Source organism: Adiantum capillus-veneris, chromosome 18, assembly GCF_014529385.1.
Source record: "Adiantum capillus-veneris isolate H3 chromosome 18, ASM1452938v2, whole genome shotgun sequence".
NCBI lineage: Eukaryota > Viridiplantae > Streptophyta > Polypodiopsida > Polypodiales > Pteridaceae > Adiantum > Adiantum capillus-veneris.
Window position 1 is genome coordinate 133,815,839 of NC_140948.1, and position 25,548 is coordinate 133,841,386.

A 25,548-nucleotide genomic window follows, 5' to 3' on the forward strand; every position below is an offset into this window, starting at 1 on the left:
AGAGGTGGGATTGGGATATTTACGATATGGAGCCAACCCATCAATTGCCAGATGGGCTCCTCATTTACAAGGAAGTAGAGAGTTGCAATGTTGGACAAGAAAAATTGCCCAATTTTGTGCTTCTTGAAGGCGTCTGCAACTTCCTTTTTCACTTGGCGGAAGTGGTTTGCCTCTTTTGCAATCGCCTCAAAACGGGCTAGTCTCATTAAAAATGGAGTGTCCCCCTTGTGGATATAGCAGGGTAGGTCACATGGCAGCCACATCATGGTTTTGTTTTCAAAGTTCACAGCATACTTGAGTATATGCACATGTAAATTATGACGTGAAAAGTGTCATTGTGGAGTTGCATGGTTTTCTGTAAATTGACTGTGCGAGTGAAGAATCCATGAAGATCATTGCATCCAACATATTTGGTATCTGGAATTGAATCTGATCTCTTTAGATAACTGATTCTAGTGTTAGAATTTACAGCTACTAGTGATTCATTAGTTCAATCAGTAGAACTGGAAGAGAAGATAGAAACAGAACTGGAATAGTTACATGAACTGAAATACATCTGTTGAAGCGAGAGACAGACTGAATGACTGAAAATAGTGTTCAAATTCAAATTCAAATTCAAATTTAGATTTCATGAAGAATGAATACAAGGTATATCTGATTGAAGTACACTCGACTATTGTATTAAGGATTACAGAGTAGGATTACAAGTGAAGATAGTGTAGCTCAGGAACAGCTTCAGGACTAAAACCACACAACTAAGAGTAAGAAGTCAAAAGATAAGCAGTCCAAAATTACATCCAACCCAATTACAATGTAATGGGTCCTATTTATAGCCCCTTGAAGTTACTGTGGTAACCGCCACGGTAATTACTGACTGGTCCATTGTTCGACTTCCAAGAGCCGGTTCCCAACTATTGAGACTATCTCCGCCATCTACATCCTTCCCTCCTTTCTTGAATTTTGGTAAGACTCCAAATTTTTTAAAAACAAAATCCACCGTCTGATCCTTCTGAAGTGTTGAGGAAGCTCTTTGCCTGCTTGCTGAATTGGCCTATGTTCCTCATGAGTCAGCCTATGTTCCCCATGAGCGTATTCTTCTGACGTTTCTGGCTATTGTGGTATTGCTAGCTTTATGCCATATTTCATGCTTGTTGAGTGCTTGACACCCCTATAATTGTAATTGCATGGGTGTCTAGGCAAAGAGATATCAACACCTGAGTGGGAAAATCCACCGTCTGATTTTGAGAACGGCTGGTAAATTCCTCCATCGAATTCTGAGATGAAACTACCCAGTATCCTTCCACTGAACCCTCTTCCTTTTGCCCTTTGGTCTTGATGGTGTCTCAAAAGTCCTAGTGCCAGCATTGTCCTTCTAAATGAGTCTATAAATGGCCTCTTGATCAAGCTGATCCCGCCTTTCTGTGGTCATTTCGACTTCATAAGGCGTGAGAGGATGATAAGTTTTGGTGTCGGGATCATAGAGCGTGCGTCTGCCTTTTGTTAGACAAGTTATGGCCAATTTGTGACAATGTGAATCTGTATGGAGAATCTCAACCATCTCTTTGTAATGTGGTCCTAGGCCTGGATTAGCCGTAATGTCCTTTTCAAGAACTTTAGAGGACTCAACAATGAGTTGCAACAGCTGGTTTGTGATCTTAGTGAAACCTCTAATTTGGATTTTCCATTGTCCTATACACAGCTTGATCCTTTGCACCTCATCTCTTAATTTCTGGAAGTATTTAATTGAAGAGCATCATTGAATAGCGTTTGCCATGTTTTTCACTCCACAGTTTATCGCTCATACCAATCCTGAAGATCATCAGTAATCTTATAGTATGTGAGTTGATCTACTAGTTCTGTATGTTGAGGATATAGTGCTGGAAAAAACCTTGGCAGCTCCGCTTCTCTTGCTGGTAAAGCATACAGGAGAACTGGGGAATCAGGTACAAACTCTAGAAAAGTAAGGAAAGCCTGGTTCTCCTGCTACATCATATTTTTGGTAGCTTTAACCAGTTGAAATAATCTTCGCAGAGCAGTTGCCTATTCTCCTACTGTCATTTGAGTTTGAGGCCCCTTGCTGGTAGTAGTCTGATCTTCAAGGATAGCTCGCACCCTCTGATCCAGAACTCCCCTAGCAATCTACATTTGCACTAAGACCTCTTTTAATTGACTTCTGACATCTTTCATACATTTATATGTCAGCTTATTCCCCAGCAAGAGCTCTAATTCGATGGCTAGGGAATGACAATCTGCAGTAGAATGTCGCTGCCAATGTGGATTAGCTACTTCCTCATCAACAGTTAGTATCCATTCAGGCACTCTCTCTAGTAGTTGTATTGTACTAGGATGCTCATGCAATCGGCACACCTCCTGATAATGGAAAGCAGCTGATTTCCAATGTTGAACCATTTCCCTAACACCAACATATAGTCGTTAAAATCGCTCCAGATCAGTGATAAGATCATCATCCTCTAGATACATCCTGGTTATAGGAGCCTGTTGATGTCTTAATCTCTTGTTCAACGTGATGAGCTGTAATGAATGTCGCTCATCACCTGTTAGAATCTCATTCACAACTTTGCCTTTCCCTTTATCATCCATATTGTGCCATGACTGGTGTATTGGTGAATTCTCAGCGTTGCTGGGTTGTTGATCTCCCACCTGCTGATCCCTCAACTGTTGACCTTCATGCTAGTCTTGTTGGTCTATCTTTGATTGATTCCCTCCTGCAGCCCCCTCTCCACCCCTCTCCACCAGTACCAGGTATATTCAGAGAGTTTGCCTTGCAAATCACTCTACATTGTCTCCATGAGAGTCCTCAAATTGTCCATATTGAAAACAACATTCCCTTTTGGGTTTAATATCTCAGCCAGATTATTATAGATGTATCTTTCCATTAATGTGGCTTTCAGATTAGTGTGACTAGTCAGCAATGAGTTGAAATCAACTTGCTTCATTCTTAATAGAGTTTCAAATCTGTCTGCAGCCCTTTCAGCTTCTACCTTTTCTTCCCTCAAGGTCCGTATCTCAGACTCCACCTTGGATAACTTATTTTCTGATTGTTGTTGAATGGTCCTAGCTGACTGAGTTTCAATGATACTGTGGTGCAGGGTCTGGGATGCTCTCTCCTACTCCAGCTTTTCAATCTGCTACTCAGCCTCCTTCAGTTCAGTTTTTACCTTGGTTAATTCATCATCTGACACTGAAGCATCCAGCATTTGTCCTATGGCATTCACAATAGTGTTCCAAGATGACTAATATAAGTACAGAACAACCATCCTTCAGTGTGGCTGGGTCACAGGCAGTTGGCTCATAAACCGTGACAGGAGCCATATATGGTGATGTAGAATAATCAGATTTATACAGAAGTAGACGTCCTTTGAGAGGATGAGTCTGTAGCTGTTGTAACCTGTCTTTCTTAGTTAAACACAAGTCCGCTTCACTATAAGGGATGGAAACCTTTCCAAGTGTACTTGAAGGTGCTGGTCATTTTCCCTTATCAGTCTGATCCACTGGCTGCTCAGCACTGGCCCTATCTGACTGGTCTTGTCCTGTACTGGTGGTTGTTGAAATTTGCCCTGTTGACTGGCTGACTCCACCAGTTGTCTGAACGAGAGGTTGTTCATTCTGGCTAGCTAGAGTCTTTTCAGTAGACACTGTTTGGATCTGACTTTCTAACTGCTTAAGAAGAGCGGTGCTTTTAGTCAGTGTCGTCCTTGGTCTTTTAGAACTGCCAGCTTCCTCTTGTGTGGCCGTTCTCTTTTGTCCAGTGAGAGCTAACTGGTTTTCTAGGTATTCTTTATCTGACGATAAATCCACATTGCTGGGAACTGGAAATGGATTCTGGCTCCAAGCCATTCTTACCTAGGCATGGGCGTCTAAAGGAGATGCCCAGTAAAGAAACTGCCAAACATACCAAGCTTTGAAAATGTTCTGAGACTTCAACTTGGTAGTTTGCTGAAGCACATTATGTGACAATATCTGATAGAGATTGATAGAAATTGTAGTGTCCAATCTTTTTGCTAGGAGTATAGCAAATAGCTTCTTTGACACATAAGTCGAATTGTTTTTAAGACTCACAGCTTCAGCTACAAAGCGGTAAGCAGCAAGAATGTCCAAACCTGCGCTACTAGAACCTCTTGCGCACTAGTTTTTTGTTTCTTTTTGGCAGCATCATCTTCTTTCAAGGTTGCACTAATTTGCTCTGCGGTTGCCACAGATGGCTTTGGCACATTTGGCATTTGGAATGTGAAAACAATATTTTCTGGAGTGACTGACACTTTCCTACCATAGACCATAGTACTTCCTTCTTCGGCATTGAAGGAATCCAGAACTTGCCTTATAATCGCTGTGTCAAACTCTTTTCTTGTGGCTTGCACAACCACATGCAAATCCCACAGTCTAAGTAAGGCCTTGGTTTGCTGAGTAAACACATATCTCTGTATTTTACTATGAGGAATAAGCGGAAGAGTTGCTTTTGCAACAACAATAAGGGCTTGGGTTTCTTCTATAGTTTCTTGCATCTTCTCCGATATTTTCTTCCTACCCATACACCGTGAAGACAATGAATCAGTATACGAAGAAGAAGATGAATTACTTGATTTGTCAAACCCGTATCCTAGTGTGGCTGGCAAGGATAAGCAGCAATTTATAGTCTCCTCAGACGAAGAAGTTTGCGGCTATAGTGAGGAAACTTCAGAGCTTGGCGATGGTGAATGAACAATAGTAGGCAGGCGTCGTGCAAGAGATTTGCGAGGAAAACACTTACTCGCCTCACTGTTATACGCGTTTACACCATAAAAGCTCCACCACTTACCGTTCCTAGAGTTCTGTGCACCACAAGTGACGTGGCAGACATGCATTGGACAAGTCTCTCTCTTGTCTTTGAAATGATTACAATTGATAGTCCTTCTGACCGTTAGAACTGATATTGGTTTCCATACTTTTCTGTTTCTGGTATGGACATGGTTTGGTCGTACTGGTACCATTATGACTTTTTGATTGGCTCTGGAACTAGCTGTACATGAAAAAGACCTAAAATAGCTGATTCTGGAATTTCTTAGTTTTCAGTTCCCAGACCATCAGTACCCCTTTCCCGAAAAGTTTCTCTGGCTTCTGAATAATGGAGCTTGATTTTGGCTCCATTATATACTCCCGGCAATAGTAATCCAGGCAAATCTTTCAACCTTACCATGGCATTGGAGAACACCCAATCAACTTCAAATGGTCATGTCCAGGCTATCCTCAAGTTTTGTTTCTTAGGGCCTAGTTTTGATTGATATAAGAGAACCATATCGCCTTTCTGAAACTCCCTGACCTTAATTCGTTTGTCATGCCAGTGTTTTCTTCTTTGCTGAATAATTTCTTGTTCCAGCATAGCCCTCTATCTCAACTCATCTAGCTGTGTTAGCTCCTCTAGTCTCTTTTTTAGATTGTGATTAAAATCCAAGCCATGCTCTACTGCCATCCTGAGACTGGGTATGACAAATTCCATAGGTACAACAGCTTCAGTGCCATACACCATTCTAAATGGTATTAACCCCGTAGTGACCTTATAAGTTGTTCTATATGCCCATAGAGCAGTTTGAAGTTTCAAGTCCCACTGCTCTGGCTTTTTCTGCACAATCTTGGTAAGGATAATCTTAATAGTCTTGTTGCTGCTTTTGGATTGCCCATTGCATCTAGGATAATATGGTGTTGATTTCCGATGCTTGACTGAAAGCATACCCATGATAATATCCATAGTGTCATTTATAAAGTGTGTACCTTGGTCTGACGCAATCTCCACAGGACATCCGTATCGGCAGACAATATTCTCAAATAGAAACCTAGCAGTGGATTTTGCTGTGTTGTCGGGAAGAGCCTTAGCTTCTACCCACTTGGTTACGTAACAGGTAGCCATCAATATATACCTATTCTTCCTTTGAGTAATCTTCTTGAATGGACCCATAAAATCCAGACCCCATTTCATGAAAACACTTAGTGGCTGGACTGGTGTTAAAGGAGTCATATCTGTTGCTATGGGTCTGCCCATTCTTTGGCATATATCACATGTTTTACAAAAGCTTTTGACATCAGATATTAAAGTCTGCCACCACAAACCAGCCTGCAAAATATTCTTGAAAGTAATATCAATAGAAAAATGTCCACTAGATCCCCCATTATGTGCCTCTGAAATAACTTGCATTCTACCCTCCATAGGCACACATTGGCGAAGAATCCCATCGACACCCAATCTATAAAGTGAGCCGCTAATGGGTGTAAGCATGTTAACTTGTCATGCTTTTTGTGCTAGTTATCATGTGGAAACAAGCATATCTTGTAAGCATAATGAGAGTGTAACTTTTCAAACGTGTGGGAATCCATCAAATATTTCAAAATAGGGGGACCACCCTGAATCCACTTTCCTGACCATTTACGCAGTGTTACTCTGAGGGGAGTGGGGCAGTCAAAATGCATGGAGAGAAGTGGAGTGGGGCAGTCAACATGCATGGAGAGAAGCGGGGCATAGGGGACAGAGGTAAGAGAGAACCAAAAACAAAGTCGAGGGCTTAACTTTCTGCTGCTTCTTCTCCGCCCGATGGAAAGCTCCAAAGTTTACAGTCCCAGTACAAAGCAAGTTATGTATTACAGCAGAAGAGTTCAATGATGTTCATGGCCTCTCCCTTGCTGGTGCCAACCCCAAACTAGTGAGGTGGGATCAGATCAGTGATGTGGAGTGGTTCAGTATTTTCAGAGAGTCAAAGAATCGTAGTCACTATCGCATTAAATGCAGTTGTTTGCGTACTGATATGTTCGAATGTAGCTGCATTACAAGGTGTACCAGAATCCCCCAACAAACATGGAGATCAACTCTGCATTCACCAGCTCAGCCATGCAATTCAATTGGGCTGAATTCGTTGTCCAGCATTTGCAGGACCTCCGAGAGAAAGGGTACTACGAGGCCCATGTCGAAAAGTGGAGGATATGCAATGTATGTCAAAACATCGAGGAGGCACAAGCTGAAATGAAGGAGGATACCAAGGAGACACCCATCTCTCGCCACATCACTCACCAGCAGGCTGAAAGCCTGTCATTTTTTGGTGTTGAGAATTTGCAGCACATAAAGGCTGCCTCTGAAATTCTCAGCAAACAACTGCAAGATGCTAAAGAACATCTTCTAACTACAAAATCAGAGTTTGAAGCTGCGAGGGTTGTCCAAGCAAGCAATGCTAGGGTCACCCCAATTGTGCTTGCTATGAGACAAAAGCTTCACGACACTGAAAATGAATTACAGAGGTTACTACAGAGCGACAGCGTGGATGCAAAGAGGGAAATAGAGTGTAAAGTAAAAATAGAGACATTTAAAGAGACATTGGAAGGTTTGGCATTTCTTGACAGTGAGGACACTCTTGCTGCTGACTCAACTTGTCAGCGTGTAAGTGCGTGACTTTTATGCTTCCACCGTATGATTGGAATATGTGAACAACAAACCTATGTACTTACCATGTTCCTCTTTTTTTTGGTGTGCAGATTAATGTGGAGGTTATGGAATCAAAAGTGAATGCATGTGAAGGTCAACTACAGCTCCTAATGCACATGAGCAAGATGCTACAAGGCTCCTCCATTCCCACTGCCCTGTGTAATATGGCTATGGGAACTTTTACAAAAAGTATAGAAGGGGTATGCGATGGGACGATGATCAGCCCATGCAGTGGCTGCAGTTTGCCATTTGAAGTAAAGGGAACCAATGCCACGGTCAAGATGCCGTGTGGGCATATCTACCACTTTCTCTGCTTTGCAACTACATGCTCCTTGTGGACAAAATGTAGAGCTGTGACCTGCCAGCAAAGGATACCACAAGAATGGTGTTGGAAACCCACAGGGCAAAGACATCCAATCACACCAACATCTGGTAAGATTGTACAGGGTGTGATAATTAGCATACCCAGTGTGTTAATTAGAATATTGAGTGTGTTAACTGGATATGTTGATTAGCATATCTTGTATGCTGATGAGCATATTGGGTATGTTGATTAGCATACTTGATATGCTAATTAGCATAAAAGATATGCTAATTAGCATACTAGGTAGGCTAATTAGCATATTGGGTATGCTAATTAGCATACTGGGTAGGCTAATTAGCATATTGGATATGCTAATTAGCATACCCAGTGAGAATATTGAGTGTGTTAACTGGATATGCTAATTAGCATATCCTGTGCTCAGTGTACAGATTAGAGTAAGTTTGGCATATTAGCATATCTAGTAAGTTAACTACCATATCCAAATGTTAACTAGCAAACTGTATATGCTGATTATCATACTGGGTATGCTGATTAGCGTACTAGGTATGCTGATTAGCATACTGGGTATGCTAATTAGCATAGTGGGAATGCTAATTAGCATACTGGGTACGCTGATTCACGTACTGAGTATGCTGATTAGCATACTGGATATGCTAATTAGCATATCGGGTATGCTAATTAGCATACCGGGTATGCTAATTAGCATACCGGGTATGCTAATTAGCATACTGGGATTGCTAGTAGCTAGCATACAAGGACTGTCTTTTAGCATACAAGGTGTGCTTATTAGCATACCCACAGTGTTAATTAGAATACTGAGTGTGTTGACTGGATATGCTAATTAGCATATCTTGTATGCTAATTAGCATACTTGTGCTCAGTGTACAGACTAGAGTAATTTTGTCATAATGGCAAATCTAGTAAGTAAGCTACCATCTCCAGATGCAAACTAGCATATTAGATATGCTAGTTAGCATACTCGGCAATTTGAATTAGCATACTGGGCTTGTCAGCATAATGGATTCCAATGTATGCCAGGCCGCACACATAGTCACAACATATCAAACATTTTCTAGCATACATGACATGCTTATATGAGTCTTAATCCACGTTTTTTGTTGCAGGCATGTGGCAGTCCCTCTGTGATGTGGGCAGTGTGCGTGACACGAAGGGCAAGGGAAAGGTTGTAATGGAGGACCTTTCGATCGAGGAGAGTGATGAGCTGGATGCATGTGAGAACCCTTCGACGGAGAAGGGTGTTGAGCTAGATGCAAGGAGTGAAGGGGTGGATGAGGGCTCCCAACAGATGCCAAATGAAAGCATGAAAACAACGGAGGAAGGCGGTGATGTGAGCAGGAACTTAGAAGATGAAAAAGAAGATGATTTTTTTGTCATGGCTCCTCGTGTTCCAGCAATGCCTGCTGCAACTGACAAAGCAGAAGCTTCTCAGCAGACAGTGGCTAGTGGCTCAGGGGAAACTTTGAAGAATGACAACATAGAAGATGAGCAAGAAGTTGGTGACAACAGCCCTCTCGAGGGTTTTTTGCGTAAAGCTCAACTAAAAAGTTTTCCAATGAAAATGTATTTTTGTGCAATATAAATCTGAGCAGCAGTTCATTGTAATAGTTCATTATAATTTTTGCGGTTTTTTTTTTAACTTGTTCATTTCGTATCGCGGTTTCCCCGCAGAGGAAGAGAAACATGCATTAATCGTCATGCCTGATGCAATTGCGGCCATGCAATGGCAAAAATTACGGAGATGGAGAGTCCACAAAGCCAGGCAGTTAAGGAGACAGAAAATGGAGATTGAAAAACTCCTTGAATGATATTCACAGCTTGCCCGTAGTATTATTGAGCGCCTAAATTATGTGCACCCAAGTGGGCCGGTTATTTTTTATGAATGGTATCCTCTACCAGACCCAATATGGGTGCCTAAGCGTTTATGTGATGAAAAAAGGGCTCTGGTGCTGGACCTGAACGGTCTTTTGGTGGCAGTGGTAGAGCCTCGCTTTGGTGAAAAGCCCCCAGCATATGCAGATGAAATGCTGAAATACGATGTACTTGATAAGTAGGTGTTATGTCGCAAGGACAACCTTTTTTTTTGGACTGGTGCCTGCAGTTCTTTAATGTGTTTATATGGAGCACAAGCCTCCATAGTAAAGTCATGAGTATTTGCCGTACTGTTTTTAAAGAGCAGGTACCAAAGATTACTGGGTTTTTTGCTCAAGCGCATTGTATAAATAAATCCTGGCAGATCCAGAGAAAACCCATGTTTATGAAAGACTTATCCTTGTTCTAGAAACACACTCCGGGGTACAACGCCCAAAACACTCTTATAATCGATAATAGCTTCTACAAAGTGTTTCAGAACCCACCACAAACTTGGCTTGTTACTCCCAGTCTAGAGCACCAGAGTGCTGAGCAGAGGGAAAAGTTCCTTATAGAAACTTTGAAGTCCTGGATTTTTCTTTGGCTACAAATGGATGATCGGGAAGCATATGTTGCTGATAATGTGTTTGAGACAGGCTCAGATGAGTTTTTTGATGCAGTCATCATACGTTTGCTTGACATTCAAAAGATGGATTTAGAGGCTAAAAGACTGGAAGAAATTCATCGCAAACAGCGGGAAGCTGACCTAGGAGTAGAAAGAGAGAAAGACAAGCTAGAGAGGTAAAGAAGAGAAAGGTAGCAGCATAGTGCCAACCTAGAAGCAAAGGAAGAAGCAGAGAGAAAGGAGGAAGCAGAGAGAAAAGAAAAGAGGCAGCAGGAAGAAGACAAACAGCGAGAAGGACAGCCCGGTCACTATAAGCGCCCTCCGAGGAGGCCTAAAGGGTTTTGGGGGCAGTGACTGTCATTGTAAAATTGAACCCTGTGTAAATAATTTGATGCTGGCAATTAATGTAAACAGTTTGATAGTTAGCATGCTGAGCATGCTGACACAAAACCAACTTTATAATAAAATTGCATACCCTCACAGCAAAGTGGTATATAGGAAATCCAATGGATACAACTTAAAAGCTGAAGGGCATGCTATTACAGATTGCTTCATAGCTTTCTGGAGTGATTGTGTACACCTGCCTTCTCCTTGGGACGTGCTCCATGGGTATTTTGATACATCGCACCAGATGTGAGAGGAGGTGGATGATAGGCTTCTTGTGGTCTAGCTTGAAGGTGTATGCATCCAATTGCTTGTAATACAGCCCTTGCACAACATATGAGCCTCTGTCAATTACATTGCTCCATTCATCAATGTACCCCTTCTCCACCTTCTCCTTTTCTGCAACACACTTGACCATATAGAAATCCACATCTTTGAAGTTGGTTAAAGCATCTGGATTTACAGCAAATGTGTCTCCAGAACATAGAGCGCTACTCAACACATCATGATGACCTTCGTATGTGAAGTCATCATAGCCAACGACTTCCTCTGTCGAAACTTCATCTGTTTGCTCAAGTAATGGCTGCAGAATCTGATAATCCCAAGCCTCCACGTGAGCTTTATTGATGCAGCGATTCCACCTTCCGTTCATGCATGCATCACAGAAGCATGCCAACTTTCTTGTTGCAAGGGCAGTGGGATCCTGCGGGTTGTGACCACGAATAGCATGCAAAGAGCGATTTTTTGCCACAGTGGCATAATTCCACTTAACTTCCCTCTTAACATCTCCCTCTTTAACCTCCCAGAACACACGAGCACATTCCCTTTCTTTTGAAGGATATGATGCAGGTGCTCCCTGCGATAGGTTGGCCTGGCAATAAGAAACCACATCTGCTGCACACTGCAATATAGCTCCATTAGGTTTTAGTTTTTCATGGGTCAAGGTTCTTTTCACAACTGCTCCTGCACCATCATGCTCACCCTTGCCATGCCCTGATCCAAAGAAGAACCAGCTCATCCCAATCCCTGTGAGTCCACCATATCTTGCAACAAAACAGAAAGGCCTGGCTCCCTTGAATTGTGAGGCCGCACCATCTGACCACACCCAATGTTGTTTACAAGTGACACCCTCTTGTTGTAACCAGTCACGGTGTAGCATGAAGCAATGTTGCACAAATAGTGTGTCATGCACCCTATCATTTGATATGAAGAAGTGATTGTTTTGACTACCTCCCCTGCCTTGCGGTAGTATGTTATGTGTACAAAAATATTTACTTGACTAGAGTGAGAATGCATTGATTGAATCTCATTTTTCTCCTTGAAGGCGTAATTTTCAGCAAAGCCAACAACTGAGACAATGACATCATCTGGAAAGCGAAGTATACAATCCTTAAATTGTTGTCCTTGCCATCGTGCCACATAGTTATGAGTGATGAAGAGCTTCAACTTGATCTGCAACAGTCGATGAAACTCCCAGCATTGCATTTCTTTATGCAAAAGATCTTTTCTTTTCTTACTGTTTCCATTCCTGTCTTTTGCTTCTACATACGCAAATACTTTCACATTAATACTCTTACCTAGCTTTGCTGTTTCTAAGCAACATAATTCTAACTTCTTTACTCCACATATCTTACAGTCTCCCATCAGGCATTCCCTTCTATGGAAAACTGCATCTGCTGGCTTTGGACAGAGAATGGACTCCCACATCTGTGTGACACCTTTGAACGTGTGATGTGAAGCCAGGCAGCCGCTGCTAATGTTCTTACCTGTAGCACAGATATTGCATACACAGTTGCAATATGTATCATGCAGCCCAAAAGCACGAGAGTGCATGTGGTTCAGTGCGTCTTTCAAAAAGGTCATTTGCACATGGTATTCGCAACATCATGTGTACCTATCCTTCAGCCTCCTGCAAAAGAATGGCTTTAACATCTCAAACATCCTCATGCAAATCTTGCAATCTGGATGTTTTTGTTTGAATCTTTGAAAGAGCTCAACCTGCAATAGCCATATTTGATCAGTATGTTTACTAGGAGAAATAATCCAAACAGGACTATACGCATTGCTACTTAATACATCCACCATAGAAAAAAATTGGTGTGTTAAACAACACATTGTATGGTCCTAACATGCATGTAACTAAGTATAACATTGTATACTAAGCATGCTAGTTAGCATGCTGAGTATGCTAACTAGAATACTAGTTGTGCTAACAAGCACAATCAGTGTGTAGTGTAGCATACGAGGCATACTCATCAGCATCCTAGTTAGCATGTTGAGTATGCTAACTAGCATACTCATCATCATACTAGTTAGCATACTCATCAGCATGCTGAGTATGCTAACTAGCATACTAGTAGTTGTGCTAACAAGCACAATCAGTGTGTAGTTTAGCATACGAGGCATACTCATTAGCATGCTGAGTATGCTAACTAGCATGCTGAGTTAGCATACTAGTTGTGCTAACTAGCATACTCATCAGCATACTAGTTAGCATACTAGCTGTGCTAATTAGCATACTCATCAGCATGCTAGTTAGCATGCTGAGTATGCTAACTAGCATGCTGAGTATGCTAACTAGAATACTGGCTGTGCTAACAAGCACAATCAGTGTGTAGTTTAGCATACGAGGCATACTCATCGGCATGCTAGTTAGCATGTTGAGTATACTCATTAGCATACTAGTTAGCATGCTGAGTATGCTAACTAGCATGTTGAGTTAGCATACTAGCTGTGCTAACTAGCATATTAGCTGTGCTAACTAGCATACTCATCAGCATGCTAGTTAGCATAGCTGAATATGCTAACTAGCATACTAGCTGTGCTAACAAGCATAATCAGTGTGTAATTTAGCATATGAGTCATTGTTAACCACATGAATGTGTGCTAAGAAGAATAGAAGGTATGCTAACTAGCATACATATTGTGTTAACCAGCACACTTATTATGTTGAACAGCATAGCCAGCACACTACGAATGCTAACTAGCATAAATCAGCTTACCCGTTATGCTACTTAGCATTCTCAGTTGTGCTAACTAGCATACTCATGAGCATGCTAGTTAGCATGCTAAGTATGCTAACTAGCATGCTAAGTATGCTAGTTAGCATAGCTGAATATGCTAACTAGCATACTAGCATAAACCAGCTTACCCATTATGCTACTTAGCATTCTTAGCTATGCTAACTAGCATTCTGAGTATGCTTACTAACATGCTATATTGCTAGTTAGCACAGCTGAGTATGCTAACTAGCATACTAGCTGTGCTAACAAGCAAAATCAGTGTGTAGTTTAACATATGAGTCATGGTTAACCACACAAAGTGTGCTAAGAAGAATAGAAGGTATGATAACTAGCATACATATTGTGTTAACCAGCACACTTGCTATGTTGAATAGCATAGCCAGCACACTAGCATAAAAGGTGTTAAAGTAGCATACATATTGTGCTAACCAGCGTAGTCCTCAAGATCACTAGGCATGCTAACTAGCAGAAGATTTATGTTGAACACCATACCCACCATACAGGAATGCTAACTAGCATATACCATAAACTAGCTTACCCATTATGCTAGTTAGCATACTACGAAAGGTAGCTAGAATACTCATTGTGTCAAAGAACATTCTGAGCATGCTAGTTAGCATAATAGGTATGCTAACTAGCATAAAGGGTGTTATAGTAGCTTACATATTGTGCTGGACAGCATACTTATCGTGCTAAATAGCATACCCAGCATACTAGGAGTGAGACTATGCTAACTAGCACACATGCTAGGTGGCATACATAGCATAACATATTGTGATAACTAGCATGCTCTGTATGCTAGGTAGATTACTAGCATGCTAGAATGCATAAGTTATGGTGCAAGTATGTCATTGATCACCTGAGATAACTAGCATGCTCTGTATGCTAGGTAGATTACTAGCATGCTAGAATGCATAAGTTATGGTGCAAGTATGTCATTGATCACCTGAGACTCATCCAGGAGGTGCACAGGGTGTTTTATGTAGCTTTTCCTTCCCACTCTCTTTCGACAAACATCCTTCTTGTTGGGTGAAACACGAGTCTCCTCTGTCCAAAATGTGTAGACCAATTCCTTAATTTCATCTGTGATAGGGCTATGACGGTGTTGCTTGTGACATCCAGCCAATGAAAACAGTCGAGCATTGACACCATACTTCACCTGCCATGATTTTGCTTTGAACAAGCTGCGACGGTCGACTTTTAGGACCCTGGAGAATTTGGCAATAGGCATGTTTTCCTTTGAATTTATCATCATCTGCAATGTTGCATTCTTCAAAAACAGCTCCTCGTTAGAAGCTGGCTGCTTGACGATAGCTAATGTGTTGCGGACATCACAGACAATTGCACTCTGCACAGCAGCCTCCTCCTCTAAAGACTGATCACGGATTGCCCGAACAAGCGGATGTTGAGCAACAAGATTCCAAATTTCACACTGTGCTTCTTTGTTGAGACCTTCAGTCCTACTCTTGAAAGCTTTCACAATCTCGAAGGAGATTTTCCTTTTCTCCTCATCGTCGACGACATGATGTCCTCGTTTAGTTGTCATCTTCGGTGCTCCCGCTGTTTACGCTTTCTTTTTGTCTCATATTTCCTGATAATAGAAAGAGTTGGATGCTGGTAGTTGTGATTCATTTCCTGTAATGTCTCCCTTCTGTAATGGCTCCCTTCTGCCTCCATTTCTAATGTTGTCTACTGGTTTTCCATATCTGCAAGTCTGCTAAGCTTTGACAACTCAACTTCGAGGCAAGAATCAATGCGAGAGAGAGAGAGAGAGAGAGAGAGAGAGAGAGAGAGAGAGAGAGAGAGAGAGAGAGAGAGAGAGAGAGGGAGAGGGAGGGAGGGAGGGAGGGAGTAGGAACAGGGCAAACTGTAAACTGGTCTGAGAGTGAGACAGAGAGGGAGTCTGCATCGCACACACACACACACACACACACACACACACAGAGAGAGAGAGAGAGAGAGAGGGAGGGAGGGAGGGAGTAGGAACATGGCAAACTGTAAACTGGTCTGAGAGTGAGACAGAGAGGGAGTCTGCGCTGCACAGAGAGAGAGAGAGAGAGAGAGAGAGAGAGAGAGAGAGAGAGAGAGAGAGAGAGAGAGAGAGAGAGAGAGAGAGAGAGAGAGAGAGAGAGAGAGAGAGAGAGAGAAAGAGAACAGAGGCCACACCCCACGTCGTCGTCGTAACTGAAAAGAGAGGCCACACCCCATATGGGAGGGAACAAATAATATATCTTATGGTTATTAAAATTTCAAACTTCAATTGCTCTTTGGTTTTGAATAGATGCTAACAAGCACCTCTTACTAGCATTGTCCGGGACACCAAAAAGCATGACAAGTTAACATGCTTATACCCTAATGATAGTGAACTTTATACTTTTAATAACCAGAGACTTCTTCTGATTCTGAGTCTAGTCATATGGGAACCCACCCTTAGAGAGAAATTGATATACTTCATACAATTCTGGATCAATTGATTTTGCCACTTCTAGCTGAAATAATTCTGCATCTACTGGCTCATATCTGAAAGACACCTCAGGGTAGCCCTCCGTATTCCTAGACAGGAAATCAGCACCACAATGGTTTTTGCCAGGTTTATGGAAAATACAAAATTCAAATTCCATAAGGAACATCATCCACCGTATCAGCCTACCTTGAGTAATGACTTTATTAATCAGAAATAATAAGGCTTGATGATCCACATAGAAATGAAACAGCTTGCCCAACAAATAATGTATGAATTTAGTGGCACTGAGAACCATCCCTAAGGCTTCTCTTTCAATAGTTGTATACCCTTGTTCAGCCTGACTGAACCTGCGACGACTGGCAAAGTATACTGGATAATCAGTTCTTCCTTCTGTCTGATCTAGTATTGCTCCCATCACCAGCCCCGAAGCATCCACATGTACATGAAAAATGATATCCCAATTCGGTTGTCGAAGAACTGGTTTACTGATGATGGCATTCTTTAATTTCTGAAAACTTTCCTCACATTCAGCAGTCCAACTGAACTTGCTGATTTTCTTTGTAAGTTCATACAATGGTAATGCTTGGGAAGCAAACTTGTGCACAAATCTTCTATAAAAATTAATATATTTTTTGATGCATTTCTAGGCGCCTTGGCTTGTTGAACGCACTAGATCTTGTCATTGGCCATTTCTATTCCATTTCTGGATACCACATGTCCCAGTAGCTATCCTTTCTAGACTAATAAAACAGATTTGAATGGATTCAGACAAATCCGCTTTTCCTGACAGCGCTTAAAAACCATCTCCAGAAATAGTAAATGCTTTTCCTCTGTTGAATATACAATGAAGAAATTCACTGAATATTTCCATCACACATCGTTGAAAAGTGGCTGGTTTGCAAACGCCAAATGGCATTACCAGATACATAAATGCTCCCCACTCTATTAAAAAAGTGGTCTTACCCCGATCCTCAGGAGCAATCTGTAACTAGTTATAGCCACTATAACCATCCATAAAGCTATACATGTCTGTGAAGGGTAATGGAAATGGATCCTTAATGGTTTGGGCGTTCAGTTTCCTATAATCCACACATACTCTTAGATTCCCATTCTTCTTGGGCACAACCACAATAGGAAACAACCAATCACTACTGGCTACTTCGGTAATGAACCCAACATTTAGAAGGTTGTCAATCTCTTCCTTGACCCTCTTAGCATAATTTGGATTCATCCGATATCGTTGCAGTCGTATTGGTCTGGCATCTGGTTTCAGTGGTATTTGATGTTGACATACCTCTGAATCCACTCCTTTGAGATCAGTATGTTCCCATGCGAACACATCTTTATAGTGCTAGAACATATGTTGTGCCTTCTCTTTCATCGTAGGATTCAGATGTTTATTGACCTTGATCAATCTAGGGTTTTTCTCAGACCCCAAATTCCATTTCTCTATCTCCTGATCATTTGGAAGCAACCAGCTAGGCCCTCCGCCCTTTCTCTTGGTTGAATCCTCAACGTAATTCCAAGATGATACTCTAAGCTCTGAATTACTATTTTGATTTTCAGTAGCTCCTCTAGAGTGTGCTTGTTCTACTGGTGTGCTGAAATCAACTGGTACTTCTGGCCTTCCAGTTAGCTGAACTGGACGTTCTCCTGAATTCAGTTCAGTGAATTGGTCTGGAAATTGTTTCTTTTGTTTTCCAGCTTGATCTTTGTTCAGTAAAACTGCATTGAGATTTATCTCTATCAATGAAAAAATATTCATGGCTGCTAGCATTCTCTCAATTTTCTTCACCTTATGCTTCTGGAAAATCTCTTTGGGTCTCAGTTCCTTTCTCCAACTTCTAGTGTTATTCATCTGAATCTGGATTTTGCCAATGGTCCCTTGTATTTTCAGAGTCTGATTAGCATAGTCATGAACAGCCTGTGCCGTTCGCAGCCATGGGTGCCCCAGTAGCATCCCATACGCTCCTTGCACATCTAGTACTAGGAAACTAGCTTTGAACTTTTCTTTGCCTACTCTTATTTGCATACTCTTTATCATACCAGTTGCATGCACCACTCGATGATCCACCATTTGAACTTTGAAAGGTACTAGTTTCAGGTTTGTAATTCCCATCCTTTGCTGAAGATGTGCTCCTAGAATGTTTACCCTTGCTCCTCCATCTAGTATGACACTCGATAGTGGTTCCCACTGTTTTCGAACTTTGTAATCCACCTGAATCACCGACACTTCATCATCTCTGACAACTGCTAAGTCAAGTGATCTGGCCTGTGCCTCAGCCTTCATTCGTTGTTTGATGAATTTTGCTGCTTCAAGCAAAGTTCTTCTAATGTCCTCTAACTCCACAGTGAGTTTTTGAATTCTGTCACAAATCTTGACATGAATTTCCTCTTTCTCATGATCGGAGTTGTTATCCAAGCTTGAAAAATTGGTAGTATCTTCACAATACCATTCTTTTATTTTAGTGCTTTCAGCTCCTTTATCAGTTCCCAACTCTTCCATCAGTCCTCGTACTGCAGCCAACATGGTCTCGGGTATCCCAAGCTTTGACTAATCTAGTTGTGTTGTCTCAAAAAACTGGGCAGGTATCTTTTGAATGACCCAAGCGTCAGAACTCTCTGGCTGATCTGGCAACTTCTTGGCTAAATCCTTCGTGATTTTCACCGCTAGTTCTCTCTGCTCCTACCATTCATCAACCACTTCTTCTTTACCCTTGGCCTTCCATACCTCTCTCTGCTGAGCCCATTTTCTACTTTCAAAAGTGAATTGTTTTGCTGGATTTTTTGGAATTTCCTCAATCACCACCCCTTTACTTCGTGTAACTGGTCGTACAGGAACTGGTTCTGGAGCCTTTGCCTCAATATCCGTAGTCACAGGTGCTTCTAGACACTGAGCCGCAAAATGCCCATACTTACCACAAGTATAGCAATTCAGGCTTCGACTCTGGAAATTACCACGACTCCGGCCCCAGCTAGTACCCCCTTGGTATCTGCCGCGCCCTGTACCAGTACCACTGATACCTGATTTATCTTCTTGAGAAGCAATGGTAGTTTCCACTCTTACTGGTTCAACATTGGTAAATGCCACCACCGACTATCTTTTTCCTTCTTGAAATGATGAATTCGAATACCACAGTTGTTCCATAGATAGCCATAGGCTTTGCAATAAGTACACTGTGGGCATTCATTTGAAACATGGTCTTTAGATTTACACTTTGAACACCAAGTTTCCATTCTTCTTACCGATTGTCTGGTCTGACTAATTTCACCAATTTACCGGGCCATCTCTTCAATCTTCCTAGACCAAAATCCCTTCTTAAGCTTGTCTTTGGTCTTTTCATTTGAGCTACTTTCATAACTACTGGAGGGTCTACTCGAATCAGAATCCTCAGTAGAAGTAATGCTACTACTGGACCTCCTCTTCTTATTACTCTTTTCCTTCTTACCTTGCTATTCTAGCTTCAGGGCTTGCTGCACCAAATCATTGAATTTCTTTGTTGGTGTTGGCACCTCCTGTTCCCTAAGCTTCTTACTGTGAAAACCATTCAAAAACCATGCTCGCAACCGCTTTTCAGATGGTGGTTCCTGGAGTTGTCTAGTCAGTTCCTTGATGTTCTCAACATAACTTCTGACTGTCAATTTTCTCTGCTTTATCTTATCCAGTTCACAAAGTATATCCTCATCTCCTCTGTTGTCTAAATATTCCAGTCAGAAAGCTTTAAGCAGGTCATTATATGATCTGAGTTGGCAAGTCGTGTAATGGTAGTACAATTTCCTTGCTACCTCCTTTAATGTTTGCGAAAAGTATTCACCCCAGTCATCTTCATCAATATTTTTCAACTCAGCATACTGCTCAAAGGCTTGGATATGAACATCCGGGTCATCCTTCTTTCCCCCTTTGAACATGGGAAAAGAAATTTTCAATGAAGATGTGTAATCATGTCTATCAGCATCATTTCTTCCTCTTCTCACCTTGGGGTCCTGACTCCTTTTTGAAGCTTTCTTATAATGGTATGTGTCTGCATCCCAATTAATTAGGTCAACTTAAAGACAGTGCACTGTCAACTCTCCACTCCTCTTGCACTTTCATGGCTGCCTCCATCCGCCTACCAATTTGAAACAACAAAAAATCTTTTAGCAAGACTATTATTGGGACACGTATACACAACACAAAAATTTAACTGACCTTGTGCCGATTGATACGAAAGTAGGAATCTTTGATATCTTCGTAGCCCAAGATAATCAAGTTTTCTCGTATGTTGGAGAGAGTCCAGTCGTCATTGACTTGCACAATCTTAGAAATACCATTTGACAAAGTAATGTGCATGTCAAATGTCACAAAATCAAGAACACTAGATTGTAGGGGTATCCACTTTTCACTCTTACATATTCAACACTCATAATGGAAGCGTAGGTACAAAGTAGTGCACACTTAAGATACCATATCCCAATACTTGAAGCCCCCACCTTACACTTGTAATTATCTTCTTGGTGCACTCCCTCAACCATTCTCGAATTATCTCCAAATACAAGTTTTGGTGCTTCATACATAAAGTTTTTGCTACAAAACATATTAAGTGTGACATTGAATGGCAATGTCTTGAACAAATATACAGAAATATGCACAAGGTAGAACCAAGCTAGAAGCCTTCCCAAATTTTGATGAAGAGAAAAGATTGAAAAGCATGTTCTCCTACATAAAGAAGTGTCATTCCATGCTCAGTAATGAAGGTTTGTGTTGTAGAAGCATCAAAGGTAGCTAGTTGGAAAGAATCATAACACCAATGTTGATGTGACGAGCGTTGAAAGTTCCTGTGAGACTCTTGCTTGGTTGTTCCTCAACAAAGTCGGATGGCAATATATCTATAATAACACCAAAAACTATCAAGTCAAAAACAAATAACAAGCATTTAGAATCTGCAACCAACAGTGTTTTATGACTTACAATTTAATGGAAAATCTTTTGAGCTTCCATTCCTCAAGCGCATGGAATGCCACAAGTACACATGTTGAACAATGGTCACATCGACCCTATGGTTCCTGAAACCAAGAAGTCCCCCCTTCCAATGTTCGTCGAGTTTGCCAAGGTTTTGAACTCGATGAGGTCCGACCGCTGTAGGTTGCATGAAGACCCAAGATCCTTTAGAAAACACTTGCGGCATAGATTCCCCATCCGAATCTCTAGTGTTATGAAAGTAAACCGCTTTCATCTCATCATTTGGCTTCCTCGAAGTGGGGGGGGTGACATGGTAGCAACAGAAGAAGAAGAGTTGTGGTGTTAGTGAGATAGACATGTTGCTTCAACAATGAAGTAGAAGGAGAAGTGGTTGAATGGGGAGAAAGGGAGAAGAAGTAGTTCAAAGGGATGGTGTAGATGGAAAGGGGAGATAGGTGGTGCAGCTATGGAAAGATTCAATGTGTGCTACAACTAAGGAAATCTTGAAACGAGGGGAAGAGGTGATTCAATGGAGAGCAAGGGGAGAAGAAGTAGTTCACAGGGATGGTATGGCTGAAAAAGGAAGATAGGTGGTGCAGCTATGGAAAGCATCCATATGTGTTGCAACTTTGGAAAGCTTGGAGAGAGGGGAAGAACGAGGGGGGGGGAGGGGGAGGGGGGTGAGAGAGAGAGAGAGAGAGAGAGAGAGAGAGAGAGAGAGAGAGAGAGAGAGAGAGAGAGAGAGAGAGGGGGGGGGAAGAGAGAAGAGGTAGAATAGAGAGTACTGCTGAGAAATGCAGATTTTGATCAAAGAAAATAGTTTTTTGACCATGTATTCGATTAGGGGAGCTTTTGGGGAGTGAAAAGTGAGATTTAGAGATTTATTTTTAAAATTAAAATATTAGGATTACTTTATGGATGCCCATGAAAATGGAGGGAAAGCCCCCATCTCTCCCTCCCCCCTCCCTCTGTTTCTAAGGGACAAAGCTATAATGAGAGGAACAAATAGGCCCCCATGCCCCCCTACTACCTTACGTTTTTAGAGGGTATAGCTGTGGCCACCACCCTCTTCCTATTGGCCGATGCTTAATCACCCCTTAAGCTAAAGGACCCTTTTGGGATTCATTTTTTTCCTAATGAGAAAATACAACAATTTAAGGTTTTCCTTCAAGAACATATGCATATGTTACATATGGCTTGTCTTAATGTAACATATGCATATGTTACATATACCTTGTCCTAATGTAACACAAGCTCAAGATCATTACAAGAGGTTTGCAGATGAAAAATGGAGATGTTAACTTTTACGAAGGTGACACAATTTTCGATCTTCGTGTACCTGAAAAGTCGAAAAGTGTAAAGATGGGACCATTTCTTAAATTATCTCCTAGATATTGTGGTCCCTTTAAAATTCTTAAAAAAGTTGACAAAGTTGCTTACAAGTTAGAATTACGTACACATTCTTGTATACATCCAATGATCCATGTAAGCCGTCTGTGTAAGTGATTGGGCATTGAAGATAATGTGGTGGACATAGATATGATGGTAGAATTTATTGAACCATTGGATCAACCACATGAACCTAAGCACATTCTCGACTTTCATGATTTAAGATTTGGAAGATGTTAGAGGCATTAGTGAAGTGGAAAGACTGTTCGAAAGAAGGTTTAACTTGGGAAGAGACTGAGTATTCTTAAGAAAATATTTCCTACTTTTATTATCGAGGATGAAAAGTCTTCCAAAAGAGGGGAGTAGTGTCAAGACAAGGGTTCTAAGAGAATCCTAAGGGACACCCATCCATGTGGGAAAGAGGCCCTAAAGGAGATTCCAAGAATATCCTATATAGAGTGAGCCTAGATACGGTGTCTATAAAAAAAGACTAATTTGAGGCTCAATCATCTATATATATATACATATATATATATATATATATATATATATATATATATATATATATATATATATATATATATATATATATATATATATAGATAGGTATTTTACCTATATATGTATATAAATTTAACTTTATATTTGTCAATTGATGTATATATTTATCTATTTAGTTATGTTCAATGTTTTCTATAGTTTTGTAGCAGCAAAATTGATGCCCTGTTTGCCCCAAGCCCCTGGCCAAATTGCTGTTGTGTGACCAAGTCAACATTATATGACCTCTTCGTCGGTGGAGGTTGTCCACTCCCCATTTCTAATACAAGTGTAGTGGTATCTCTCGACTGCATTTTAGGCAGGATGTCTTGGTCAACATATTGCATAGTAGGCAGTAAAGGTGGAGTCGATGAGACCACACCCAAGTGTGTAGAAATTAACCATCGTCACCAAAGTGTCAAAGCATATGATGCTTGTGGTGGTCTCCCATTCTCGTTTATAAGTGACACGGGGTGTGAGTGGAGGGATCGATGGCAGGGATGCACGATCGACGTTGCGTGGGTTTCCAAGCGTCGCACCTCCGTAGGAGGGGGGAGGGGGGTAGGATTTATATTTTTGGAGTCGCTTTCTCTGCAGTGGTGCACGATAGGCGGGTTGGATAACATTGTGGAGTGTGGGCGGGGAGGTCTTGGGTCAATGCTCGATGACCGGTTGGGAACCCTAAAAATTTTTGGCTCATTGATGATAAATCAACGGTGGACTAAAGGGGAGCCATCGATCCCTTCAATCGGCCCCGTGTCCTTTATCAACAAGGGTCTCCCATGTCTCTGCAAACGTTGACACTGGAAGGTCCTTTGTCCTTGTTCTCCCAAGGACTCTCTCTAGTGCAACCACCCCCTATCCCAACTCCGCCACTTGGCTCTCCCCAGGGGTGTGATTTGCAGTGAGGGACATGATCTACTAGTGGACATCGTTTCTATCATGGTCCTATAAATATCTAGTCCCAAAGTTAGAATGGGCACCAAACATAAAAATGAGAGTGGGGGGCGATGATGCAACTGTGGCTCTGGATGGGTAGTCTCCTCCGCGATTACAAGTCCAACAACCAATGTCAACAATGAGCCGTGGGCATGCTATTGTTGACTAGGATCCACTACAATCTACACTCCAAGTCCGTGAACAATGCTCTATGCACTACCGATGTGCAAGGCGGCCTCCATACTCCATAGTGCCAAGGTGTTGATATTGCTTTGTGAGTCTATATAATGGCATTTTCGTAGGAGGATATCTCAGCACCACGAGAGGATCCACAGCAACCAGAAAACTCTCACGAGCCATAGCAAGCACCACAATCGGCCCTCAGGACTAAGTAACACTATATTTAATGCGGGGCCAAGTAATGGGATCGGCGACGCGAAAGTTCACGCACGGAGATCGAAAAAATCGCAGCCATAGATGCTTGCTCAAAAACTAAACATGGACATTACTTTGCATAGGTGTTACTTAGTGCTGAGGGCCCTCTAGACTCACCACTTAAAAAACTTCAAAATCTGACCCTCTACTACTGAGCTGCCAACTAGATACACCTTGAAATATTTGGATTTTAACGTTAAGGGATCACAATTTTACACTCTCTTTCTATGAGGGATTCACATTCAAATATGTCGGCTATCCTTGCTACTTCAAGTCAAACACAATAGCTTCAAAGGCAAGGGAAGGTGACTCATCTTTACCACAGGTAGCACTGAATATCTTCCCACATACCATCTAATTTTTTCCAGTTATGTAGTAATGAGCTCATTGATTTGCCCACCTTATTTCTTCATTGTTCACCTTAAGCATATAATAATCAGTAATAGAGATCTACTCTTGATGACAATTAGCATTAGCCAACTTTCCATTCGATGTAACATCTATTGAAATAATTACTCCAGCAAGTTTCCGTATAACCATCATATCAATGTGTGCTTATTTTGTTGATTTTTGCAATTGATAACTCATAGTAATTTTGGGACATTGTAAGTGTCCAAGCATGATATGGTTAGCATTTGTATACTTGAAGGTGGGAACTCATTCTATGGACTCGTAATTGAGCTTTTGAAAAAAAATTAAAACAAAATTGCTGGCTACAAATAAATGCATATCGTTGGCAAGGATCTACATTCCATATGTAGAATAGCAACCATGGAATTGGCAGAACTTGAGGTGATATGATTGTCCTCTCTATAGACACACACACAGCTGCCCATAAAAAAGGTGGTTACATATGGTGCACCAAGTTGGCCCTAACATTGCAACATGCGCAGTGGTAGAGCACAATGTTATGGGCTATGTCGCACGGGTTGCAATCATGCGATCCACCAGGTTAACATTCACCAGGGTCTTCTCTCTCTAATCATCTTGTCCATCTAAAACGCCGTGCATTTTCTTGTCGTCGTCTCTATTTGCTCGGCTCGGTAGCTATACGGCCTTTCAAGCTATTTCCATATTCACACTAGTTTTTGAGGCATTTACCCGTCACTTTGACTGCTATCATGAGTGAACATGCATGCTTGGTAATCGGTGGCCCT

At 41.5% G+C, this 25,548-nt stretch overlaps 1 protein-coding gene across 1 annotated transcript; it reads left to right on the plus strand.

The window, feature by feature from the left end:
- Positions 1-6,486: 6,486 nt before the first annotated feature.
- On the plus strand, positions 6,487-9,387 carry LOC147436460 (uncharacterized). The gene is made up of 2 exons (XM_086487859.1): positions 6,487-6,520; positions 8,912-9,387. Exons 1-2 carry the CDS (start codon positions 6,487-6,489, stop codon positions 9,385-9,387), a joined length of 510 nt encoding a protein of 169 aa, XP_086343985.1.
- The last annotated feature ends 16,161 nt before the right edge of the window (positions 9,388-25,548 follow it).